At 57.9% G+C, this 25,028-nt stretch overlaps 1 protein-coding gene across 6 annotated transcripts in view; it reads left to right on the plus strand.

The window, feature by feature from the left end:
• The window catches only part of PALD1 (phosphatase domain containing, paladin 1), an 86,709-nt gene extending 64,241 nt beyond the window's left edge, over window positions 1-22,468 (plus strand). For 4 of the 6 annotated variants that reach the window (XM_006760937.2, XM_015562132.1, XM_006760939.2 and 1 more), the window contains exons 6-20: window positions 462-622; window positions 795-870; window positions 2,152-2,303; window positions 2,608-2,707; window positions 2,909-3,013; window positions 4,993-5,088; window positions 5,490-5,618; window positions 6,008-6,124; window positions 6,216-6,371; window positions 6,702-6,884; window positions 7,776-7,916; window positions 8,149-8,220; window positions 12,059-12,199; window positions 19,539-19,694; window positions 21,652-22,468. In XM_006760937.2, coding sequence (XP_006761000.1) covers window positions 462-622; window positions 795-870; window positions 2,152-2,303; window positions 2,608-2,707; window positions 2,909-3,013; window positions 4,993-5,088; window positions 5,490-5,618; window positions 6,008-6,124; window positions 6,216-6,371; window positions 6,702-6,884; window positions 7,776-7,916; window positions 8,149-8,220; window positions 12,059-12,199; window positions 19,539-19,694; window positions 21,652-21,804 — 1,938 coding nt within the window. In that variant the 3' untranslated portion in view covers window positions 21,805-22,468. Of the gene's footprint in view, window positions 1-461; window positions 623-794; window positions 871-2,151; window positions 2,304-2,607; window positions 2,708-2,908; window positions 3,014-4,992; window positions 5,089-5,489; window positions 5,619-6,007; window positions 6,125-6,215; window positions 6,372-6,701; window positions 6,885-7,775; window positions 7,917-8,148; window positions 8,221-9,205; window positions 9,634-12,058; window positions 12,200-19,538; window positions 19,695-21,651 lie in introns of those variants that run through there. The other 2 variants (XM_015562133.1, XM_006760943.2) reach the window with 2 other exon arrangements.
• The last annotated feature ends 2,560 nt before the right edge of the window (window positions 22,469-25,028 follow it).

Below are 25,028 nucleotides of genomic sequence, written 5' to 3' on the forward strand. Positions count from 1 at the left end.
GAGCTCTGAGCCCTCGGGTGGGTCACTTCTCTCGTGGGACTGTTGGTTTCTGAGGTTCCGCTGTCCACCCTCTACAGGTTTGTCAAGGCCTCAGAGGCTGCTGACCTTCCACAGAGGTGTGTCAATAGAGTATGGGGGTCACAGTTCCCCGCAAGACTTCCACAGGCAGAAACCTAGTCTGGAGAGGCCACTGGTGGCCTCCCATCTCCCTTTCAGGCCTCCTCTCTAGTCCCAGCTGACCGAGTCCGGCCCTGCCCTTCAGTCTGGTGGCTTAGCTAACTCCTGCTGCCTGCTGGGCAGAGCCCTTCCTCTGACCCCAGGGCCTGGGCAGCTGCCCGTAGGACACGCCGGTCACAGAGAGCACCCTGACATGGAGTCCCCTCTGGGGGACAGGCAGCCTGTCGAGGCCTCTGGGTGGCCTGAAGTCCGTCATGCCCTCTGGCCCCCACTCCTCCATGCAGATTCACGACTTTGCCCAGCTGAGCGAGAACACGTACCACGTGTACCACAACATCGAGGACCTGCGGGGGGAGCCCCACGCTGTGGCCATCCGGGGTGAGGATGATGTGCACGTGACCGAGGGGGTGTACAAGCGACCCTTATTCCTGCAGCCCACCTACAGGTACCGAGGGCCAGCCCTGCAGGGCCCTGGGGTGCTGGGCACGCTGACCTGGGGCTGCTCTCCAGCTGGGCCTCAGCCTCACCAGCTGCAGGTGGGGCTGAATGGAATGCAGGGGTGGGGGATGCCCGGGGTGTGTGGTCTGCCTGATGGGCTCCTCCCCTTCCCCTGGCAGGTACCACCGCCTGCCCCTGCCAGAGCAAGGGGCTCCCCTGGAAACCCAGTTTGATGTCTTTGTCAGTATCATCCGGGTAAGTGGGGTGGAGGGGTGTGGGGAGCACAGAGTTGGGGGGCAAGGGCCTGGAAAGTGGGTTTGTGTAGAGGCCGCCGTCTCCATGGAGATGCTCAGGGTAGGTGTGGCCTCTGAGTTGTGGGGGGTGTCGAGTATGATGGGTATGTGTGCATGCGTGTGGGGGTTGTGTATGTACATGTCTGTGTGTGGGGGTTGTGTACATCCGTGTGTCTGTGTGTGGGGGCTGTGTGCATCCGTGTGGGGGTTGTGTGTGTACATGTCTGTGTGTGGGGGCTCTGTGCTGTGCATCCGTGTGGGGGTTGTGTGTGTACACGTCTGTGTGTGGGGGCTCTGTGCATCCATGTGTCTGTGTGTGGGGGCTGTGTGCATCCGTGTGGGGATTGTGTGTGTACACGTCTGTGTGTGGGGGCTCTGTGCATCCGTGTGTCTGTGTGGGTGTGTATAGGTACATGCTCGGGTGGCAGGGCCCAGCTGGGTGTCTGGGGGACCGGCTTTGCTGTGATGAGACTTGCTGTGTGACCTTGGGCAAATCTGCCCACCTCTCTAGACCTCAAGTTCCTCCTTTCTTTACTGGAGCTAAACATTCTCACCCTCTAGACCAGAGGTTCTCAACCTTCCTAATGTCACGACGCGTTAATACAGTTCCTCATGTTGTGGTGACCCCCAACCATTAAATTATTTTCGTTGCTACTTCATAACTGTAATTTTGTTACTGTTACGAAGTGTAATGTAAATATCTGATATGCAGGATGTATTTTCATTGTTACAAATTGAACATAATTAAAGCATAGTGATTAATCACAAAAACAATATGTAATTATATATGTGTTTTCCGATGGTCTTAGGCGACCCCTGTGAAAGGGTCGTTCGACTCCCAAAGGGATCGCTACCCACAGGTTGAGAACCGCTGCACTAGACTCTTCTGGTACTTCCTGAGTCCTGGTGGTTCTCTCCCAAGGCCTTCAGGAGTCCCCTTACTTAATCTGCATCTCACAGGGGTGTGAGGTGCGGCCCTGTCCCCCCAAGTGGGGCTCAGTTCCAGAGCCAGTGCCTTGTTCTCTCCCCGGGTCTGGGAAGGAGCAGAGCCTGGGCTCCCGGGGCAGGTGGAGCAGATCGGGCCTTGGGGTTTGGCAAAAGGGGCTGAGCTTCCTGTCTGCCCGCCACTTGCTGCAGACTGGGGTGGGGGTGGGCCTGTGTCACGACCCCTTACCCCCACCAGCTCCTCAGCCGAGGGGTGTCTGGGTCGTGCTGTGACATGCTCTCCACGGTCCTTCCCCAGGAGACCCCCAGCCTGCTGCTGCTCCGAGATGCCCACGGGCCGCCCCCTGCCCTCCTCTTCAGCTGCCAGACAGGTGTGGGCAGGACCAACCTGGGCATGGTCCTGGGGACCCTCGTGCTGTTTCACCAGAGTGGGACTGCCTCCGGGCCTGAGTGAGTGGGGAGGGCAGGGCCCCAGGGACGCGTCGGGGGGCTCGGAGCCAGAGCTGGGAACGGGTCGCTGGGGTTCATGCCCGGGTTTGCCGCAGACTTGCAGGGTGACCTGGAGAAAGTCACTTGACTTTTCTGGGCCTCAGTTTCTCCAGTGGGGAAAATGCCCCTTGCTCCCCGCCCCCTACTCCCCCCCCCCCCCCCAACTTGAAAGCAAGACTTGAGCCTGGAGCCTCTCAGTGGGGTACAAATGGGAGGTCACAGCCGGCCATCCCGTGGCTGAGGAAGCTCCGCCCCTTCCTGGCAGGGCTGTCCCTGCGAAGACCAAGCCTCTGCCCATGGAGCAGCTGCAGGTGATCCAGAGCTTCCTCCGCGCGGTGCCCCAGGGCAGGAAGATGGTGGAGGAGGTGAGTGAGGGGCTGGGCACGGGCAGTGCAGGGAGCAGTCACACCCCCGCGGTGGGGTCCCTTCCTCCCCGGGGACCCCCTGCTCTCATTCACGGCTAATCATTCTCTTCACCCCCTTCTCTCCTGTCTGCCGCCCTCTTCCCTTGGCCCTGCGCCCTCCCTGCCGCGGTCCCCTTGCCCCTGCCCTGGTCCTGGCACCAGGTGGACAGAGCCATCACTGCCTGTGCTGAGCTGCACGACCTGAAGGAAGCAGTGTTAAAACACCAGAGGAAGCTGGACCGTGTCCGACCCGAGAGCCCGGCCCAGGTGAGGCGTGGAGGACGGAGAGCAGCCGCGTTTGTGTGAACCCGCAGCCTCATGTGTCAGGCCCGTGCGCTGGCTTCTTTCATCCTGACGGGGCCCAGCGCTGCCTCTCCCAGGAGGAGAGCGGTTGGCCGAGGAAGGGGCGAGGGGGGCAGGATGCAGGGAGGACGGAAGGAAGAGGGAAGTTTACTTTCCCTGACCAGGTCCCCTCGCTGCAGAATAAACAGGATGGAGGAAGGGGCTGCTGGCGGGGTGCCGGGCCTCTGGACCCAGACACTTCCCAGAATGCTCGTGGCTCTCCCCCAGATAAAACCTTGGCCCTTCTTCAGGACGGCCGGGGCTGGGTCCAGCCTGCCGCCTCCGGGAGCGGGATGGCTCTGCGCTGTCTCAGCAGGCCTGTCCCCGCTCTCTGGGGAGAGGACGCTGGGCAGTGTTTGCAAACGGTGCGTGGAAAGAATCTGAAGCTGCAGAGCCCTTTTCTTCTTTAACACTTTAAAAGCACCTTTAAAAAGCAGCGTTAGATTATGGAAAATTGAGAAATCAGAGAAGAAAACGCTAATAATCGCAGCTGAGCCGCCGCGAGCACTCTGGGCCGGGCTCTTTCATCTTCCATGTTCTTGTGCAGGTTGCCCCAGCACGCGTTGTGCATCCTGCGTGTTTTGTTGGTCTTTCCCCTGCTCATACCTGCCCGTGGTCACTGAGAATGTTCTGGGTCATGTAGCTTAAGCTCATGGCGTGGTTCAGCATCATTGGGCTGACAGGTTAAGAGCGTGATGGCCCAGGGTCCGGTCCTGGCTCTGCCACGCACAGGCGTGTGGCTGTGGGCGTGGGGCCACGGATGGTAACGACCCACAGGGCTGTTGGGAAGAGCAGGTCAGATCAGACCCATCGAGCACTTAGCCGGGGACCTGACACCGGCAGTGTTCCCACAGGTCAGTGCCATGATGTATGACAGGCCCCTTCTCATTGCACAGTCTAGTCACTTCTCATTCCCTATCCTTGTCCACACTGTTGTGTCTGTGACAACGGGCTTTCACACAGGTGGGATTTTTCTCCCTTAGTCTGGAGTAGGTGCTGGGACACAGAGGCCCTGGGCCAGACGCAGCCCCCACCTGCTCTGGTCAATGCGTTTTCCTGGGGCTGGTCTCGCCCCCTCGCTCTGCGCTGTCTCTGGCTCTTCCGCGGCAGCGGCGGCGCTGAACAGACGGGCAGCCTGCACACCTGGAGTCCTTACCGCTCGGCCTTTTGTAGACGTAGTTGTTTGTTGACCTCTATCCTGGTTCCCAGAGACAGAATTAAACTTCACCCAAGGGTCTGGCCTTTCTCTCGGGCCTGTGGCCGTCTCCCTTGCCCTCCTGAGGCCGGTGCTGACCCAGCAGGGGAACCTGATGGCTGAAGGCGAGAGAAGAACCCTGGGGAGTCATGCCCCGCTGACAGCCCCACCCAGAGTGCTGGGCTGGGGTTAGGAGCCGGTTTGGGGACCCAGCTCTGTGACTTTGACCCTTCATTTCTCTGAGCCTCGTTTCCCCTCTCTAAGTAGGGGTAGCGCTGTCATGAGGGCCTTTTTGTTTTCTCGTAGGGAGGGTCCCAGGCAAAGGGAGGTGAGGGCCTCTGGCTCAGGGGAGATGCTGATACACGTGCTGCTTCAGCCCAGAGGGGGTGCTGCCCTCGTGGAGGCGCTGGAGCCGTCGGGGAGCCCCAGCCTGTCTCTGGGCTCAGAGCCTGTGGGGGAGGCAGACCCCGCATGGGGAACTGTAGTGCCTGCCGAAGCCACCGCAGCTCTCCCTGCACCTGGGTTACCTGCTGCAGGGGGCAGGGGAGATGCTTGGAAGGACTCCCAGCTGGCAGAACGGTGCGAAGGGAGAGGTAGACTGTCTTCTAGGATTCCTGAGGCTTCACTCCTGCCCTTCCTGGGTGGGGTCGTGGGGCCAGAGCGGCCCCATCTTTACCTCCCCAACCTCCCTCCTGTCCCCTCCTCTCAGGGAAGCAGCAGCCAGCAGGGTGTCCGGCAGAGGGCCCTGCAGAGCCTGGAGCGATACTTCTACCTGATCCTGTTTAACTACTATCTGCATGAGCAGGTGGGGCCCGGGGTGAGAGGCCCCTCCAGCCTCCCACAGTGACAGGCATGGGGTCAGTGAGGGCCCCTGTGGGATTAGGGGGCAGAGCTGGGGACACGTATGTTGGTTCCAGAGGAAGGCAGGTGTGGGGGATGCGAGGGGAGACCCAGGTAGGGGGTGGTCTCTGAGGAAAGGGAGGACCCACCTCTCGCCCCTGGGCCCCGTCTTGGTACCCTTAGCCAGGGCTTTGGGGCCCAGAAGGATCTTGCTTTGGACGGCCTGGTCCTTGCTCCCCACCCTCTCCTCCATGCCCTGGGCCATCATGGGTGTTTCCTGGGACTCCCCCACCCTGGGGCAGGCAGGGAGAGCTCAGGGTGGCCCCGCGCCCCTGAACTCCCATCTCTCTTTGCCTTGGGCTGCAGTACCTGCTGGCTTTTGCCCTCAGTTTCAGCCGCTGGCTGTGTGCCCACCCTGAGCTGTACCGCCTGCCTGTGACACTGAGCTCAGCGGGGCCCGTGTCCCCTGCGGACCTCATCGCCAAGGGCTCCCTGGTGAGTGTGGCTGTCTGCCTGGGGGAGTGGGAATGTGTGGGGGCTGGCCTTTGATTCCTGCGGGGTTCAGGGAAGCATCGCCCTCATAGAGGCAAAGGGGTGACAGCCAGTGGGTGTGGAATCTTCTTGTGAGTGTCACGGGGTCATTCTCCTCCGTCTCACACCGAGGGGTCTGGGCAGGGCGTCAGGAGACCTAGTTCTAGAGTCTTTGCCACCAGCCCCTCGCCGTGCGCCTCGGCATCCTCATCTGGAGAGCGGGCCCTGACGGCCTCCTTGCCGGGGCAGCGACGAAGCTCTGAGTGTGAAGTGCTGTCCCCCTTCCGCTGCCCCTGGGGCTGGCCGAGCCTCTCAGTGCTGCTGTGAGTACCGGCTTGCTGCTCTCCCTACAGAGGGCGGACGATCTCGTCTCCCCAGACGCACTCAGCACCATCAAAGAGATGGACGTGGCCAACTTCCGGCGGGTGTCCCGAATGCCCATCTACGGCACAGCCCAGCCCAGCGCCAAGGTGACCCCCCCAGCCGGCCTGGGCCCACTTGTGGGGTGTGGAGGGGAGAGGAGGGGGAGCCCTGCTGCTGACCTCCCTCCTGTCCCTGCAGGCCCTGGGGAGTATCCTGGCCTACCTGACCGATGCCAAGAGGAAGCTGCGGCAGGTCGTTTGGGTCAACCTGAGGGAGGAGGCTGTGCTGGAGTGTGACGGGCACACCCACAGCCTGCGGTGGCCTGGCCCCCCCATGGCCACTGAGCAGCTGGAGGTGCGGCCCTTCTGCCTTCTACACGCCTCTAGCTTGGAGGCCTTCGGGGGAGTTGGCCTGGGAGGGTCCGTAGAAGGTCCTATTGTACAGATGGAGAAACTGAGGCCCCCAAGGGTCAGGGAGTGGATGATTCAGGATCCCTGCCATGGCCACCTGCCTGGCTCCAGGTCTGGTTTATGATCCCCGAGGCTCAGGAAGGGCAGGCATGGGTCCGGGCAGCCATGGGTCCGGAAGCCAGGCCTGGTTCTGGCCCTAGCAGACTCTGGTCTTTCAGGTCTGGCCTGGAGGCTGCCTCAGTGGCCTGTGTGCCCTCTGTCCCACCCTCCCTAGAACCTGGAGACCCAGCTGAAGGCCCACCTGAGCGTGCCTCCCGCAGGCGCGGAGGGCCCGCGGACCCACAGGTTCCAGACGTGCCTCACCATGCAGGAGGTCTTCAGCCAGCACCGCGGGGCCTGCCCCGGCCTCACCTACCACCGCATCCCCGTGCCAGACTTCTGTGCCCCCCGCGAGGAGGTGAGGGGCCAGGCAGGCAAGGCCGCTTCCCCTCTGGCCTGGGCCTTGGCTATGGCCAGGCTCTGCTGAGGGACTGGGAGCTTGTGCCACAAGGTTTTAGATTTGGCTCAGGGGGTTTATTCACATCCCTTCCCAGCTTGGCATTTGCCTGCATGTGTGTGTGTGTGTGTGTGCCTGTGTGTTTATTATATGTTGTAGGTGTGTATGAGGGTGAGCATGTCCATGGTGTTTGTGGTATATGTGTGTTGGGGGACTGGAGTGGGTGTCATGTGGAGTGGGTATATGTGTGTGGTGTGTGCATCCAGCGTGTATTGTGTGAGTGTCGCTGTGTGCCTGTGATACCTCGGTTGTTTGGGTGCCATGTCTGTGTGGGTCTCTGCAGTGTGCAGAGGGGGGCCTGATAGGAGGTGATGGGGCCTGGGTTTCCTGTCTCACTTTTCTCTGTGCGTCTGGTTGTCTGTAGTTTGTCGCCCTCTGGTGGCCTTGCGCTGCAATGATCCGCTGCGGTTGGGAGCTGGGTTGCTGGGTGCACCTCAGATGTGGGCAGCAGAGCAGGGGGTCCCTGCGTGGCCTGGGGCGCAGCACATCGGAGTGCGTGCACATGTGCGTGTTCTGCCTGGTGGGCGGCGGGCAACAGAAGACCAGATTTGTGCATGTGTCTGTCTGCTCAGATGTCCGTCCTGGTCCTGGGGTGGGGATTATGCTGCACACGGGGCGTTGACGTGCACGTGGTCTTGTGTGTACTGCAGTGAGCTGAGTGTGTGTATACAGGTTGTGAGCCTGACACAGAGCCTGGCATCGGGTGAGCACTCCCTTTTGGGGGGTGCGCCACTCCAGGAGTCTGTGCAGCCAGAAGCACCCACTGACTCAGACCTTGGTCTCCCCACGCAGGATTTTGACCGGCTGTTTGAGGTCCTGCGGGGCGCCCTCACCAAGGACTCGGGCTCTGGCTTCGTGTTCAGCTGCCTCAGTGGCCAGGGCCGGACCACGACGGCCATGGTGGTGGCTGTGCTCGCCTTCTGGCACGTCCGAGTATGTGAGGCCAGCGTGAGGGCAGCGGTCCGCCCAGGCAGCATGGGCACTGGGTGCCTGGGGACGCTGGCTGTGCCAGGAGGGTGTAGGGGTAGAGCTGATACCTGGCGTGTCCACCCATCCTGGGCAGAGGGCAGTGGGGCTGGCAGACCCCTGGCAAGGGGCTCGTGGCATGAGGGAGAAGGGCAGCCTGGGAAGGAGTGCGCCCATCCCAGCAGCTGTCCTCCCTCAGGGCTTCCCCGAGGTGGTGGAGGAGGAACTCGTGAGTGTGCCTGATGCCAAATTCACCAAGGGGGAGTTTGAGGTGAGCACGCCCGATACGGTCCCTGGGGGTCACCTGGGGGAGGGAGAGGGCACGTCTTGCTGGCAGGTCGGGAGGAATTTTCAGAGCTCTTAACGCTATTTCCTTCTTCCGCCTCATCTCATCAGTGCGTCTCTGTTCCCATTTCACAGATGAGCAAACCAAGGCATGGGGCAGCTTGGCTCTGGGGCCCTGGCAGATGACCATTGGGGATGAGGGGCCTGGACCCCCCTCATCCTGCCTACCCCTATTGCTGGGGGACTGTATGCCCTGAGGGAGTCCACGGGCCACCTTCTTGTCTGGGTAGCATTGGCAACCCCCTCATAGGCACCTGGGACCCAGCTGTGGTTGGCAACTTTGGTACAGGGCCCTGGCCTGCCCAACCCCAACCCCATTTCAGTTCAGGACACTGGATGGACGGCCACTGACATTCCCCATGTATTGCACACCTACCGCAAACATGTCGTCTTCCTAGACACCTGGCAAGTAGGTGGCCATGTCTCCCTCTTACAGGTGGGGAATGTGGAGTTCAGAGTTGGCACGTGGCTGCCTGGTGTCAGCGTTGTGGTTGGCTCCTGCCTACCTGGCCAGCCTAGCCACGCGCCCCTCCCTGCTGGCCTGCCACCCTGGCTTCCATGCGGGTCCTCACACTCCAAGCTCTTTCAGCTTCCGGGCCTTTGCATATGCTGTTCCCTCACCCTGGCCCCCTTCTCTCTTCATTTTCACGGATGCTCTTCTTTTTATGTTTTTATTGTGGTAAAATACACATAGCATAAAATTTACCATTTTAACCATTTTTAAGTGCACAATTCTGTGGCATTAAGTATGTTCTCCTTGTTGCACTACTATCGTCACCATCCAGAGCTTTCTCATCATCCCAAACTGACTAACCATTCAACAGTCACTCCCCATTCCTCCCTCCCCCCAGTCCCTGGTAACCACTGTTCTATTTTCTGTCTCTGAATTTGATAGTGCTGCATATGAGTAGAATCATTTATAATACAGCACTTAATAGTAAGTATTTGTCATTTTGTGTCGGTGTATTCCACCTAGGATAATGCCTTCAAGTTCATTTATGTTGCGCATGTATTAGAATTTCCTTCCTTTGAAAGGCTGACAAATACTCTGTCAGATGCATAGACCACATTTTGTTCATCCATCCACGTTTGGCTGCTGTGGACAATGCTTCCGTGAGCATGGGCGTACCAATATCTGTTTGAGTCTGCTGTCAATTCCACAAGTGGAATTGCTGGGCCATATGGTAGCCGTACGTTTAACTTTTGAGCACCTGCCGTACTGTTTTCCACAGTAGCTACACCATTTTACGTTCCCACCTGCAGGACGCAAGGGTTCCAGTTTCTCCACACCCTTGCTAACACTCCGTTTTCTATTTTTTTTTTTTTATGACACCCATCCTAGCGAGCCTGGAATGGTATTGCATTGTGGTTTTGATTAGCATTTCTCTAAGAATGACGATGTTGAGCGTCTTGCATGTGCCATTTGGCCGTTTGTGTATCTCCGTGGGGAAACGTCTGTCATGCTCTTTGCCTGTTTTTGCTTTGAGCTGTTTCGTGGGTGAGAGGCAGGAATCCTTTTTATGTTCTGGATATCAATCCCTCATCAGCTCTGTGACTTGTAAGTGTTTTCTTCCATTCTGTGGGTTGCCTTTTTACACTGTTGATAGTGTCCTTTTTTTTTGCAAAAGTTTTAAAATTTAACGTTCAGTTTGTCTATCTTTTCTTTTGTTGCCTCATGTTTATGTTGTCACATTCAGGGGGTCACTGTCAAATACAGTGTCATGAAGATCTTCCTCTGATGCCTTCTAAGAGTTTTATAGTTTTAGCTCTTATATTTAGGTCTTGGATCCATTTTGAGTTAGTTTTTGTATGTAGCGAAGGCGGGGGTTCAAGTTCATTCCTTGGCCTGTGGACACTCAGTGTTCCCAGCACCATTTGTTGAAAAGAATGTCCTTTCCCCACTGAATGGCCTTGCCTCCTGGTCAAAAATCACTTGATTGTATCTGTGAGAGTTTATTTCTAAGTCGAATCCTTCGTCTTCGTGTCAGTCAAATGTGATCTCTTTTTACTCACTCCCAGCATTTTGCTAGGAGCTGTGTGCACTCTCTTCTTCACCCTTTACAGCCCCCAAGAGTTAGTGCCCTTGCTACTCTCAATTGACAGGTGAGAAAACTGAGGCACACGGAGCTAAGCTCATCACCCTGGACCAGTGGTCGGCAAACTCATTAGTCAACAGAGCCAAATACCAACAGTACAACGATTGAAATTTCTTTTGAGAGCCAAATTTTTTAAACTTAAACTATATAGGTAGGTACATTGCTATTAACTTAATTAGGGTACTCCTAAGGCTTAGGAAGAGCCACACTCAAGGGACCAAAGAGCCGCATGTGGCTCGTGAGCCGCAGTTTGCCGACCACGGCCTTAGACCCTATCGGAGAGGTGATGGGGCTGGGGCACAAGCCAGGGAGCGGACCTCAGAGCCTGTGTTCCAAAGTTATTTGACCTGAAGATGTCCCTAATCCCCGTCCTCACCCATCTCAAGACATTCCCCTGTCTAGACCAGCTTTCTTTGCAATTAGTTTGGGCCTATCGAGCCCACAGTCTGGCAGGGAGCATCAAATATAACGTGAAGAGCGCTGGAATAGGCATGGGTTCTGAGGGCCGAGGGCGCAACCAGGGGAGCCCAGTAGGGCTTCGTGGAGGAGGTGACATTCAAGTACATTTTAGGAAGATGAGTGAGTTCGTGGGTGAGGAGGGTTAGTATGCAGAGGAGACCAAGCGTGCAAAAGAGCGAGTCTGGAAAGGACAGGAACTGTTTAAGGCTGTGATTGGCAAGAATGAAGGAACTGGGGCTGAGGTGGGAGGACCTAGATTGTGAGGACTCTGAAGGGCTACCCTCAGTGTTTGACCTTGACCTTGAGGCTAGCAGGGAGGCAGAGGAGGTCCTGATCATTGGGTGTGGGTGGGGTTAGTTGTGTGGAGGAGGGAGTGGAGAGGAGAGGCGGGGACTGAGTGAGGAAGGGCTGTGGGACCAGCAGGAGAAGCTCAGTTCTCATTGGTAGGTCTTGGCAAGGAAGGCACCCAGGATGAGCTTGGGTTTCTGGCTGGTGGTGGTGACAGCCAAGGAGATGAAGGGTCCCTGGGGAGGAGCAATTTAGGGGAGAGGCCAGGAGTCCCTTCATTGAAAAAACTGCAGCTTTCTCCCACTTATGTTCTCACAGGCCCTCTCTGGCTCCCAGAGAGGAGGCGGGCTGCCACCGGGGGATGAGAGGTGATGGAGACCTGGGTTGGTGCTGGCGGTGGGGTTGCCTGATCGACAGAGTTGCCGGGGGGTGACCTGGCGGAAGAGCCCTGCCCTACAGAGGGGCCCTCACAGGCCTCAGTTTCCCAGGAGTGAAGGGGGGCTTACATCAGATGAGTGGGATCCAGGCTGGGTCCCCGTAGCTGGGTGTCTCCGAAATGCCTGTGGCCCCTGCAGGGTGAGAGCAGAGCCAGCTGGGCCCCAACATAGGCTCATCGCATGCATCACCTGCTCTGTCCACCCCACCAGCCTGCGCACACAGCTTTCTGTTTTGTAGATAAGAGTCTGGAGAAGGTTTTTTTGAAGCAAGGTTTCTACCACTTAGGAAAGCAAGCACCTTGGGAGCCCTGGCCTCAGAGGTGTCCAGGAGCCCTTGTCCCCAGCCCCACCGGAGAACTGGGGTCAGGGCCTGGGCCTCGAGGCCAGGTGGCCCTGGTGTGGGGTGAGCCTGTTGTTGAGGGTGAGCGCCCCTGCCCCCGGCACCTTGGTCTTCTCTTTGCTCAGCCCCCCTCCTCTGGCGCAGGTGGTGATGAAGGTGGTGCAGCTGCTGCCGGACGGGCACCGTGTGAAGAAGGAGGTGGACGCAGCGCTGGACATAGTCAGCGAGACCATGACGCCCATGCACTACCACCTGCGGGAAATCATCATCTGCACCTACCGCCAGGTGAGCCCGCCTTAGCCGGTGCACGGCCCGGATGTGGCCGCTGCGGGCGTGAGGTGGTGAGGCGTCCCTGGGACCCTCGTGGGCTCTCTCGGTCACACCACCACCTGCTGGAAGCAGAGGCGACCCCTGAAATGGAAACACGGCCGGCCCCAACAACCCCCAGTTCGATTCTGGAGCAGCTGGTGGAGTGTGTGCAGGGCAGCAGGTCCGAGGCTCCACAGGTTTCCCTCCCTGGCCCAGCAGCCAACCAAACTGACGGGACCAGAGGAGCACAGAATGAGGCCGCTCCCAAGGCCCCCGCTAGACTGTGTCTCGTGTTTCTTTTGGGTCTTCATAGTGGGATGGTATGTTGCCACTGGGTGGCAGCCACGTGCTAAAAGACAGCTCCTCTGGCTTTCAAAGGATACGGAGAGGGCAGAGCAGGGAAGCTTCCAGTTCCCTCTGTAGCTGGAAGCTCGAGGGGTTGAAAGGGATGCCTGGCCCTGCTTCAAGCATCACCCCCACACACCCACTTCCTTAGGCATTCTAGGTATCTCACCCCACCTCACCTCCAAAGCTGACCACCCTCCCCTCCTCTGAGCTCTGCAGCCATGGGTGTCCATTGCGAGGCGCAGAGGGAGGAGCAGGGAGCACTGAGGGGAGAGAGGGGAAGTCCCACAGAGCTGACCTGGTACAATCCCAGGTAGCGAGGGCTGGGGGAGGCGCTTCTGGCAGGAGGGGCTTCGTGGGCAGAAGCCAGGAGGCCGAACGGCGCACAGCACACGCAGAGGCAGTGGAGGCGCCGTGGTGCCGATGAGCACAGCTGTGTTGGAAGCTCTCAGAGGTGATGCTGGACGGGTAAGGTGGCTCTAACTCCGTTGGCCATAGAGAGGGCAGGGTGCCGTGGTTGGGGCTGTGTTTAGCAGCGGATGCCCCTGCTGCCTTTGGACTGTGGATTGTCTCAGTCTGGAGGCAGGAGGAGGAGCCGGTGGAGGGCCTTCCCCCTCCCACCACGCCCACCAGCCCCCTATTCCTTCCCCACGGGAGGCTGGTGGTGGCAGTGGCTGCGGGTTCCCTCCCACCACGCCCACCAGCCCCCTATTCCAAAGGCCAGGATCGTGCTGACCTTCCCCACGGGAGGCTGGTGGTGGCAGTGGCTGCGGGTGGTGGTACCGAAGCAAGATGTAGAGTGATTGCTCAGTGTGGCCACCAGGTGGCCCCAGCGAGCTGAATGTGGACCAAACTCTCAGGGGCTGAAGAAGGCAGGGGCCTCGGACACCTAACGCAGTCCTCACCTGGCTGCGTAATGATGCACCTGGGAGCTTTAAGAAATACCCATCACTGAACTCCATCCCCACTGAGTCGGATTCAGTTGGTCTGCTTGGGGGCCAGAGGATGGATCTTTTACACAAACTTTCCCTTGGTGAGTCCAGTGTCCTGGCAAGGTTGAGGACACCAGACCCTCTAAGCAGGGTCCCCTGCCCCAGTGAACGCCAGGGTCTCCTGGAGGCGCGTTAAGATGCGTGTTGCTGTACCCCACCTGGTCTCTGGTTCTGTGGGGCTGGGTGTCCAGCAGGCTCCCAGACGATGCTGGTGCTCCCGTCAGGCACGGTCCTTGTCCATCTCGGGGGGGGGGGGGGGAGCAGCTGGGCTTTTTGCTGCGTTGAATGCGTAAATCAGTTTGGGGAGTGTTGCCATCTGAACAACAGTCACTTTTCTGATTCATGAACGGAGATTTCTTCCATGTACTTAGGTCTTTAATGGCCTACATGTTTTATAGCTCCCAGAGTGTAAGTTTTACACTTCTTTTGTTAAATTTATTCCTGCTTTATTGTACGTATGCTATTGCAAATAGAATTGATTTCCTTATTTCATGTGTCAGTATGTTCATTGCTATGGTATAGAAATACAATTGATAATTTATATATTGATCAATCTTGCAACCTTGCTAAACGTGTTGATTAGTTCTAATATTTGTTTTAGTGAATTCCTTCAAATTTTCTATATACAAGATCATGTCATCTACAAATGTAGTTTTACTACTTTCCAATATGGGTGCTATTTATTTATTTATTTATAAATATGTTTTCCTTGGTGTTAGAGAGAGAGGGAGAGGGGAAAACATTAATGTGAGAGAAAAACATCTGTTGACTGCCTCCTACACAACCCCTACTGGGGATCAAGCCCACCACCTGGGCACTTGCCCTGGCTGGGAATCCAGCCTGTGACCTGTCGCTGTGGGATGATGCTCCATTAACCGAGCCACAGTGGCCAGGCTGGGTGCCTTTGACTTAATTTTCTTGTCTAACTGCCCTGGCAAGATCTTCCAGTACAGTGCTGAGCGGAAGTGGCGAGAGCAGACATCCTCGTTTTGTTCCTGGTCTTTGGGAGAAAGCTTTCAGTCTTTCACTCTTAAGTATGATGCCAACTGTGGGTTTCTCTTAGACACCCAGTCTTAGTTTGAGTATTTTTGTCTTTTTAATCTTCACCAGAGGAGATGTTTCCTTGATTTTTAGAGAGAGACGGGGAGAGGGAAACATCGATGTGAGAAAAACATCAGTTGACTGCCTCTCATATGCTCCCTGACCTGGAGTTGAACCCACAACCTTTTGGTGCGTGGATGGTGCTCCAACCAGCTGAACCACCTGGCCAAGGCCTTGAGTGTTTTTTCATGAGTAGATGTAAAATATTTTTAAAATAGTTTTCTATGTCTCTTGAGATGATTATATGGTCTTTGCCCTTTATTCTATTGCTATAGTGTATTATGTCAGTTGATTTTTGGATTTTAAACCAACCTAGCATTCCTGGGATAAATCCTACTTGGTCATGGCAAGTGATCTTTATATATTTTCTGCATTTGGCTTGTTGCGGAGTTTTTGCGTTGGGCTCATAAGAGATATTGCCCTGTAGTTTTGTTTGTTTTTTATGATGTCTTTGTTTGGTTGGTATTAGGATGGTACTGGCCTCATAGCTTGTTACCCTCTCACTTTCCCAGGGCGGGGGACTGAAGCATAGAGAGGGTGTGAGGTCATCACAAGCATATAGTTAGCTTGGGCTGGCATAACAAAGTACTACAGACGGCATGACCGAAACAACAGGATTCTACTTTCTCACAGTTCAGGAGGCTGAAAAGTCCGAGATCAAGGTTCTGGCTGACTCAGTTTCTAGTGAGGACTCCTCCTGGCTTGAATACCGCTGCCTTCTCTCTGTGTCCTCATGTGGCCTTTCCTAGGTGCGTGCGTGTGGACAGAGAGAGGCGAAGGGGAGAGGGTGGGGCTCTCTGGGATCTCTTCCTTTATGTTTTAAAATATATTTTTATTGATTTCAGAGAGGAAGGGAGAGGGAGAGAGAGAGAGAAACATCAATGAGAGAGAACCTTTGACCGGCTGCCTCCTGTACACACACAACTGGGGATGGAGCCTAAAACCCGGGAATCAAACCCGTGATCTCTGTGTTCATGGGTTGATGCTCAACCATTGAGCCACACTGGCCAGGCCTGTTGCCTCCATTTTTGCATTTGAGGAAGGGAGACCCTTGGGCATGCCAAGAACACACAGCTAGTGGGTGACAGAAGGAGAGTGAGCTGCCAGACCCCGGCCCCCAGACGAGTCCCTCTTCACCTGCCACACTGCCCCCCAGAGAGTGGATTAGAGTCTGATGATCAGATCTGGATGGAATGTGCTCATCCAGCGCGCAGTATGTACTGGGCCCTGGACGCGTCGGGCCCACGTGGGTGCCAGGCAGACTGCAGGTTGGAGAGGCCGGAATGCCAGTGCCCTGGCCACCATTCCTGGGCCCCTTCTATTTCAGGGCTCAATCTCAGTGGACAAGGAGGTCTTGCCCGCTGCACCACAGCTAATGACAGCCTGGCCTGCCAGGCCATTTAAAAACAGCTCCACTAATTTTACCGGCAGGAGGTGGCTGGCCTGTCTTCCTCCCGGGCAGTGCCAACACGGGTGATTGTCAGGAAACCAGGGCCTCGATGGGAAGACGGGTCCTTCCTCAAATCACAGACTTCGACGGGGCAGGATGTGCCCACGGAACCTTCCGGGGAGTGTCAGGCGCCACCTACAGCCCGGGGTCTGAATTTAGAGATAATTCTACCCTGCCTTGCCAGTGGGCTCAGCAGGGATCGCTCGGCCTCTCCACCATGACTACCATGCAGACCTGACCCTCCATGGGGTCTCGGCCGCAGGCGCGTCCCCGTGGGGGCGGGGGCGCCGAGAATACGGCTGGTGTGGCCGGTCCGGGAGCCAGGCCGGAGCTGAGGACATTTCTTCTCAGCTGTTGCATTGGAAGGAGTTTACAGTGGCTTTGCCTGGTGGGACCACTGGTGATTTCCTTTCCTCCTAAGGAAATGGTTTAAAGGGGCCCCAGGCCTCTGGGTGGAGTTTGGGAAGCAGCCTAGGGGATGGGTGAAGCCCCGTGCGTGCAGCCTGTGTACCCGTCCGTAGCCGAGCAGAGCTGCACCGTGCTGGCCGCAGCTTGTATTTAGGTCAAATCCTTTTATTTTCTGTCCACTGCCTAATTCTAAACAAAGTTGGTGGAGTGTTTAAAGCAGCGGTTCTCAACCTGTGGGTCGCGATCCCGTTGGGGTCGAATGACCCTTTCACAGGGGTCGCCTAAATACATCCTGCATATCAGATATTTACATTACGATTCATAACAGTAGCAAAGTTACAGTTATGAAGTAGCAACGAAAATAATTTTAGGGTTGGGGGTCACCACAACATGAGGAACTGTATTAAAGGGTCGCGGCATTAGGAAGGTTGAGAACCACTGGTTTAAAGCACTAGGTATCCTGATCTGTCTCCCAACCCCACCCAGCAGCAACCCTGGGGCCATTCCCAACCTCAGATCCGCCAGAAGCCTTCACTACCCCTTTGTCTGAGGGTCTGGCTCTGCCTGGCCCCTGGGTGCGGCCTCCACCCTCCCCCTCCCCCGCTGCTGTGAGCTCCTCCCTCTGTCTGCCTGGAGAGACCTCCCTCTTTAACACCTTTCCTCCCCATCACGGGCACCTTTCTGCCCCCTTTCTCCTAACCCACCTCAAGCATCAGTTCCTCTTTGATACCCTCCCCAGTCTAGCTGCCTCCCCTGCCTTGATCCCATGATCTGGCCTTCTGGGTGTTTTGTACCTGTCTCCTGGTCCCCCTCCCCCCTCACCCCAACCACCACCACCTGCGTCTCTGTGGGCAGGGCCTGTGCCTGTGTGCCATTGCCCTGCCTCCTGTTCCATGAACGAGTGGGCCTGTGGGACTCCCCATGGTTCCAGGTGCTTCCTCATACCTTACTTGCCTGAGCAACCCCACCTCCTGGGGGTGCTGAGAGCTTAAAGGGCAGAACCAGGCCCAGAACCCAGCTCATGTCTCCTAGGGAGACCCCCTGCTGACTCCCGGGAGCTAAGATGGCAGAGGCACGAAGGCTGAGTTCTCTAAGGCAGAAGTGGAGGTGGCGGGCCACAGGCCCCCAAAGCAGGCCCCCTGTAGCTCCTGGTTTGTAGGACTGTGGCTGACTCATGTCTGGGGTCGGGGGCACCTGGGAACCTTCCTGTAGCAGCTGGAGGCTGACCCGGAGGCTGCAGTGTGTGTGTGTGTGTGTGTGAGTGTGTGTGAGTGTGAGTGTGTGTGTGTGGAGGGAAAGGCTCCTGGCTGTGGCCCAGTGGGTGGGGGACCGTCTGTCCTGGTCCTGGAGGCCTGGGCTGGCTGTGCCCTCCCACCGATGTGCCAGGAGCCCGAGGGGACGGCTGCTGTGGGCCCTGGGCGGAGACTGGGGGCCGGTGCAGAGAGGTGTGGTGGTGTCCTCAGGGTGGGCAGCAGCCTGCGGTGGGGGGAGGACACCGGCAGGAGCGGGCAGAGACGCTGCAGGGAGAGCGGGGCCGGCCCTGGCCTGCCGCTGACCCTGCACAGAGAGGAACCTTGAGGCCCCTGCCTCCTGTATTCACCCCCAGGCGTCTTCTGTTAACAGGTCCCACCCCAAAACCTTCATGCGCCCAGAGCTGGGGCCAGGGCGCTCCCTCTGAGCACTGAGGGAGGGGAGGGGTCCAGGCTGTGTCCGCCGTCAGGGCCCCGAGAGCTTCGCCTTGCTGACCACTGTCCGGGCCACTGATCAGAGACCTGATGAGGGGAGGGTCTGAGCGGAGCGTTCCCATGGCAGCCTGTCCTTGTCTGGTTGCCCTCAGAACCGTGGTTATACTTTCAGTGAGGAAGTGGGGGTGCAGGGAGGCCAGGTGACCTGTCCTCACCTCCCCGGTAGGAAGTGGGTTTCGGACACCTTGGGCCTTGCTGTCTGAATCCCTTCCTCCCAGCTCCACCCGGTGCTGCGGGCAGTTGAGGATGTGAATGTGTGTGTGTGTGCATGTGCGTGTGTACATGTATGTGTGTGTGCATGTGTGTGTGCACGTGCTCGGGGTTTGTGTGGAATGGGAGTATCTGTCTGTATGGTGTGAGTGTACATGGGGTGTGTGAGAGGGCATGAGTGGCTGTGTGGGGGGTGTATGTGGTATGTGTGTATATGTGTATCTGCGTGGTGTGTGTGTGGTATGGTATGTGTGGGGTGTGAGTGAGTGTGTTGGTGCATGTGGGGTGTGTATGTGTGTGGTATGTGTGTGTGAGGTGTGTATGTGATATTAGTGAGTGTGTATGTGTGTGAGGGTGTGGGGTGTGTGTGGGGTGTGTATGTGAATGGTGTGAGTGTGTGGTATGTATGTGTGTGGTGTGAGTGAGTGTGTTGGTGCATGTGGGGTAAGTGAGTGGTGTGAGTGTGTGTGTGGTGAGTGTGTGGGCTGTGTGTATGTGAGTGTGTGGTGTGAGTGTGTATGGGTGTGGTGAGTGAGTGTGTGGGTAGTGTGGTGTGAGTGTGTGGTGTGTGTATATGTGTGGTGTGGGTGTGTATGTGTGGTGTGAGTGAGTGGTGTTATGTGAGTGTGGTGTGTGTGGTGAGTGAGTGTGTGGTGTGTGTGTGTGTGGTGTGAGTGTGTGGTGTGAGTGGTGTGGGTGGGTGTGAGTGTGGTGTGAGTGTGTGGTGTGTGTGGTGTGGGTGGGTGTGAGTGTGGTGTGAGTGTGTGGTGTGTGTGTGTGTGGTGTGAGTGTGTGGTGTATATTGTGTCTATTTTTTAATGTCTTCTTTTATGTTTTTCATTCCTATTGTCATTGATTATGCATGAAAGTCAACCAAAAAGTAGGTAAATAGAGTGTGTGTGTGTGTGTGTGTGTGTGTGAGTGTGTGGGGTGTGTGTGGGGTGTGTGGTGTGAGTGGTGTGTATGGTGTGAGTGTGGTGTGAGTGTGGGGTGTGAGTGAGTGTGGGGGCATGTATGTTGGGTGGGGAGGCCCCCTGCTGACTCCCGCCCGGCGCCCTCTGCAGGTGAAGGCAGCCAAATCGGAGCAGGAGGCCCGGAGGCTGCAGCTGCGGAGCCTGCAGTACCTGGAGCGCTACGTCTACCTGGTGCTCTTCAACGCTTACCTCCACCTGGAGAAGGCGGACTCCTGGCCGAGGCCGTTCAGCACCTGGATGCGGGAGGTAAGAGAGGCGGGAGGCGAGGCTGCCTGGTGAGGCCCCTGTGGGCGGGAAGCCTTCTCACCTCTCACTCTTCTCTTTGGCTGAGATTTTGTCTCATTTGACCTGGGGTCGCCAGCATGGTGTCTGCGCTTGGCAGGCAGGCAGTAAGTTTGACGAGTGGATGAATGGATGGCTGAATGCATGAGGCGGCGGGAGGGGACCAGGTGTGTGGGCCAGGCAGGCCCCTGCTCTGCGTGTCCCCAAGGCCAGCCTTGCCCATCCTCTTCATGCCCATTATGTGCTCAGCCCTCACCCACTCTGCAAAGGGCAAGATGCCTGGTGGCCCAGCCCCTGCCACCTTCCAGTGTGACCCTGGGCAAGTTAATTAGCCCCGTTAATTTGCTGCCTTCAACATGAACATGGACATACACTCCTACTGTTGGCACCACCTCAGAAGCGGGTGGTGAGGGCTCCGTGAGATACACAGTTCCCTCTGCGAGGCGCTTGCGAGCAGGTGGCTTACCAGGTGACTGTTGCCCTCCCGTCTGCAAGGAGGGGCTGAGCACAGACAGGTTAGGACCTGGGTCACAGTCAGCATTGGAGCCAGCCTTTGGCCCGGGACACCGCCCTGAAGGCCCACTTCTCCGCTTGGCCTCCAGCCCCTCCTGGTTCCTCCTGTGGCTCAGCTGGTGCTGGAGGCAGAGCTGCCACCTCGTTACCTCTAGGTTGGGGGTGGCCTCTTCCCTACTCAGCAGTGCAGCCTGTAATTGCCCCTCCACAGGGGAGCTGGCCCTCCTGACCTCCCCGCCTGTCCTGGCGGTTCTGATCTGGATCGAGTCTGCACTAGCCCTGGAGGGCAGGCAGGTGGGACAGCAGGAGGCTGGGACCCCAGCCAGAGTGGACATCGGCAAGGCATGGGCTGGGGTCAGAGCTGTGAGGGATTGGGGGCAGGGAGGCCACGCAGTGCCCATGGCAGGAATGGTGGTTGCTGGGCCGGGTGCTGAAGGAAAGGCCTTGGGTGTGGCCCTCGTGTGTTGAGTCAGGAGACCTGATGGATGTGCGTCACTCCAAGGCCATGTTGGGCCCCTCTGAGCGGCCCGGGCTCAGCTTCCTCTCTGAGACCCTGGGTAGGTGGAGGTGGTGGGGGACCCAGGACACTTCCGCTTGGGTTTTGCTTGGAGATTGAGCGGAGTTGGGGGCTGGGAGGAGCTTCACCCCCCCACCCCCTGAGCCTGAGTGTTGGGTGATGGGGGAGGTCAGGGAAGGAGAGAACTGTGGGTCCAGTTAGGAGTGTGGGGTTCTAGCCTCAGGGTCCCTGTCTCCTGGGGATTAAGGGCAGGTGGGGGTGAGTGTTACTTGGGGACCTTTGTTCTGAGTGGACCTTGCTCTTCCCCACCCCCGGGATGATGGGGTGAGAAGGAGGCTCCTTGTGAGAGGGTCTGGGTCTAGTGTCAGGGCCTGGGCCACTGGGCAGCAGAGGGTGGAGCGAGTCCAGGGAGGCCCACAGCCGGGACTCACAGCCAGAGGCTCCTGCTGGCTCCGGGGTTCACACCGCCTTCCTCAGCGCCCCCTGCAGGCCCAGCTGAGTGCTCGCTGCCTCACCCCTGACGGTCCCTGTGGGAGCAGCAGGCGTTGTCTCCGGTGCTGCTATCCGCCTGCCTGGCTGCCTGCGGAGCGCTGGCGGTGCCCATGGTGCTTATAGTCCTCCTAGTCCTCCACGGCGCTCCCGGCAGGTAGAGCCTGCTCTCCCCACTGTGAGGAAAGTGAAGCTCAGAGCGATTAACGGTCAAAACGCAAACTTGTGCAGTTCGCTGGGGCCCCGGCCAGGGTGCTGAGCTGGTAGGAGGCAGCCCTGGGCCACAGGCTCGGCCGTGTGCCCCGGAGCCCAGAGCGGGAAGGAAGTCACGAAGGGGGCAGGGGACCCGAATGACACCCTCCCTCCCCTGGGATTCAGCCCCATCTCTTCTGTCCTCTCCAGGTGGCGTCGAAGGCTGGGGTCTACGAGATCCTCAATCAGCTGGGCTTCCCCGAGCTCCAGGGCACGGAGGACCAGCCCTTCTCCAGGCTGCGCTGCCGGTGGCAGGAGCAGAGCCACAGCCTGGAGCCCTTCGCCGCCGGGGACTTCCTGTAGGATGGTTCCCCTGCCCCGTCCCCCCGCAGGGCCCCGTGAAGGCTGGAGGTACCCTCACTGAAGTGGCCCTGAGCTGACAGTTCCCCAGCTTCCCAGAGAGCCTGGGGCTGGGTTGGGACCCCTTTTTGGAAAGGGCTTTTTATAGGACAGTGAGCACGCAGTCAGACCTGTGAATGACAGGTGAGAGCAGCCCTCAGGAGGGCCCAGTGCGGGCCTTGCAGCCCTCCAAGCAGCTCACTCCCCAAGTTGCCAAACAAAGCTACTGGCCACGGCCACTGCCATCCTCTCCCCTCCCCTCCCCTCCCAGCAGGTCTGGCGGCCCCTGCGCAGAGCAGCCGGCCAGTGCGGGTTTCCTCTTTCTTTCCTTCCCTGCTCTCCCTCTTGGCTTCCCCTCTTTAGCCTCCTGGCACTGCCCTCGGGACCCCTGGCTCCCTGGGAGGTGGACAGCACTCTGGGTGGCTTTGGGATTTTAAAGGCAGCTTTAGTTTTCTTGCGTCTCGTGCCCGTCTCCAACCTGGAGACTTCAAGAAGTACAACCCCATGGTGTGGTGGGTGCCGCAGAGGCCTCGGCCTCTCCTGCCCTCCCTGAGCCCCCCACCCCCCGGGGGGCTGGCAGGACTGTGGAGTTTTCTAAGGAGCCAGAAACACCAGGGAGTCCCCCATGGCAGAAGCCAGCTCCATTTGCCTGGGAGCCCGGGTGGGCGGTGCTGAGTAAGCCAAGCACCCAGCCTGGGTCCCTCTGCACCTCCTCCCGCCCCGCCAGCCCCAGCCGGCCCGTGCCCCGCCTGCTGCAGCAGGGACCCTCGGGTGTGGCGACTTGACAGAGCAGTGGAGCGTGAGCACGGGCTAAGGGTGGCCTGAGGGGATCCCTGGATTGCAGACCATTCTTGCCGAGGACCCCTGAGCTGCCTTCCCGTGGGAGCAGACGGGGCCAGGCCCTGCTGACGTAGAGGGCCTGCTGTGTGCAGACAGCGGGAAGCTGCTCGGAAGAGGCGGGGAGGAGGGGTGTGAGCGGAGCCTTGCAGCTCTTCCTCTGGCGCCGGGGCCTGTGGATACCCAGGGGCTGCCCAGTGCGGAGGCTGGGCACCTGGCCTGCTCGTTGTGGCCAGCGGGGCCTCTCTGTGGTTGTGTACGTGCACTTCTATGGACGGACAGGTGGTCGTGTCCCTGGTCGTGGTATTTGAAAAGGGGAGAGGAGGCTGGAGTGGCTCATATCTACCTAGAATTGGAAACTATTTGACCATCTTGGCTGATTTCTTTTTGCAGAACTACTGTATGTCTGTTCACTACCTTCCCAGATGGGTTGTTTTTGTCTTTATTCTTTCTGCATGTATTAAAAAGTTTTAGTTTCTTTGCAGACAAGGTCTAGGTGAGGGGTCAGAGGTCAGGACTGAACTGGGCGGGAGCCTCTGTGTCCTCGTGGCTGGCCCTGACTTTCAGCTGTGCTGGGACCACTTGCCGGTCACGTCACCGCCCTGCCTCAGTCTCCCCATCTGCAAATGGGAGAAGAATACTTGCCTACCTACCTCACAGGGGTGTTGTGAGGATTCATTTGTGACTTTTTTTGTACAGAGCTTTTGAGCATTAAAAACAGCTAAATGTGAAGTGCGCCTGGCTGCTGGTTTGTGTTAGTGTGGAGCAGGCGTTAGAGAACTGATGCCTGCTGGGGTCCCCGCTCCTCCAGAGCAAGGGCAAGTGGGTGGGGTGAGTGGAGAGCATCTACCCTGAGGGGTCCCCAATCTCAGAAAAGGTGGCTTTCCTCCTAGACATCCCTTTCCTTCTTTCACATTTCCAGTTGTGCCTTCCCATGTCACTCAGGGTGCCCAGAGCTGTCATGCTGAGCCCTTCCTTGAAGAAAGCAGCATCACAGGCGAATTCACACTAAAGTGTGAAGGACTGCTCTATCCAGGGAAATGAGACAAGGTGGACTTTCAGGGGCTATGAAGGAGGGTGGACCTCAGCCTCCATTTCCTCCCCCGACCAGGTTCTGCTGGGCCCTTTCAGGGGCCTGGGTGTGTGAACATCGGCATTGGAAATGGGTGTGTTAAGAGGGGGTCGGGGGAGTGAGGCAGGGAGAGCTCTGACCCTGGCCTCTACCCAGACTCTTCCAGGATCAGGGGAACAAGGCCCTGTAGGATGTAGTTCTGAGGTCAGCTCGGGAGGTCAGAATGGAACTCAGAGCCCCCATGGAGCTGGAGTTGGTCATCTTTGCAGGCTCAGGGGGAGGCCTCCGGGGCTCATTTCATAGCACGTCGTTATTTCCTATGATGCTTCGTGTGGTTTCTGAATGCGAGTGTAGAGGTGTGAGCACCAGTGTGTGTGTGTGTGTGTGTGTGTGTGTGTGGCAGTTCTCACTTCTCTGCCCGGAATCAGGGGGCCTTGGTGGGGATGCACAGGAGTGGGTGGTGTGTCCCCCAAGCTCCCAGCCTGCAGAGGGCATGTAGCAGTGACAGGGACAGCACTGGCCCACATTGCAGTGGCTCCTCTGGTCGGTGGCATCCACAGCCTCTGACACACGAGTGACTTAGGACAGCGCCTGACCCACCGTGAGCACCTAGTCGGTCTCTCTGTCCTTGCTCAGCGGTCGTCCCCCACGGCTCACCCACACGTCTTGTCTAAAAACCACACACATCCTAACAAATGTGTGTACTCGTGTAACCCAAACTCCTCTCAAGATCTATAGCCTTACCTGTGGGTCATGTTTCATGTCAAGATTTATAAACAACACCTCAAAGGACATCGTCAAGCACACATCTTTGTGTAGGTCTGGTTAGAGCTCCTGGGACTGCATGTCAGTCCCCAGCCACCTTACGCAAATAAAGGGGTTTTAAAAATGGTCAGTGGGAGGATCTCACCGGAGCCCTTGGGAGGGAGGTCCCAGGGACTGGGGCGACCGGAATCGGGAACTGGCCTGGAAGCCTCGGTGGCATCCACGAGCGTGCATTGCCCCGACCCCGCGTGCGCCTCCCCGACCCCGCGTGCACCGCTCTGACCCCTCACGCAACCCACTACAGAGAACGATTGACACAACCGCCAGCTGCTGCTCCTTGGGATCTCAGACCGTGCTCCCCTCCAGTGCTCTCTCCCCTCAGTCACCCCTTCAGACAGGGACTGAGCTCAGTGATTTCTGCCCATCCCTGTGCTCCTCCATCCGGCAGCTCCTGCGGGGCCTCCCGTTGGTCTGCCTCGAGGTCCCGAGAGCCATGGGCAGTGTGGGGCTCTTC

The sequence above is a fragment of the Myotis davidii genome, unplaced genomic scaffold (genome assembly GCF_000327345.1).
Source record: "Myotis davidii unplaced genomic scaffold, ASM32734v1 scaffold134, whole genome shotgun sequence".
NCBI classification, from domain to species: domain Eukaryota; kingdom Metazoa; phylum Chordata; class Mammalia; order Chiroptera; family Vespertilionidae; genus Myotis; species Myotis davidii.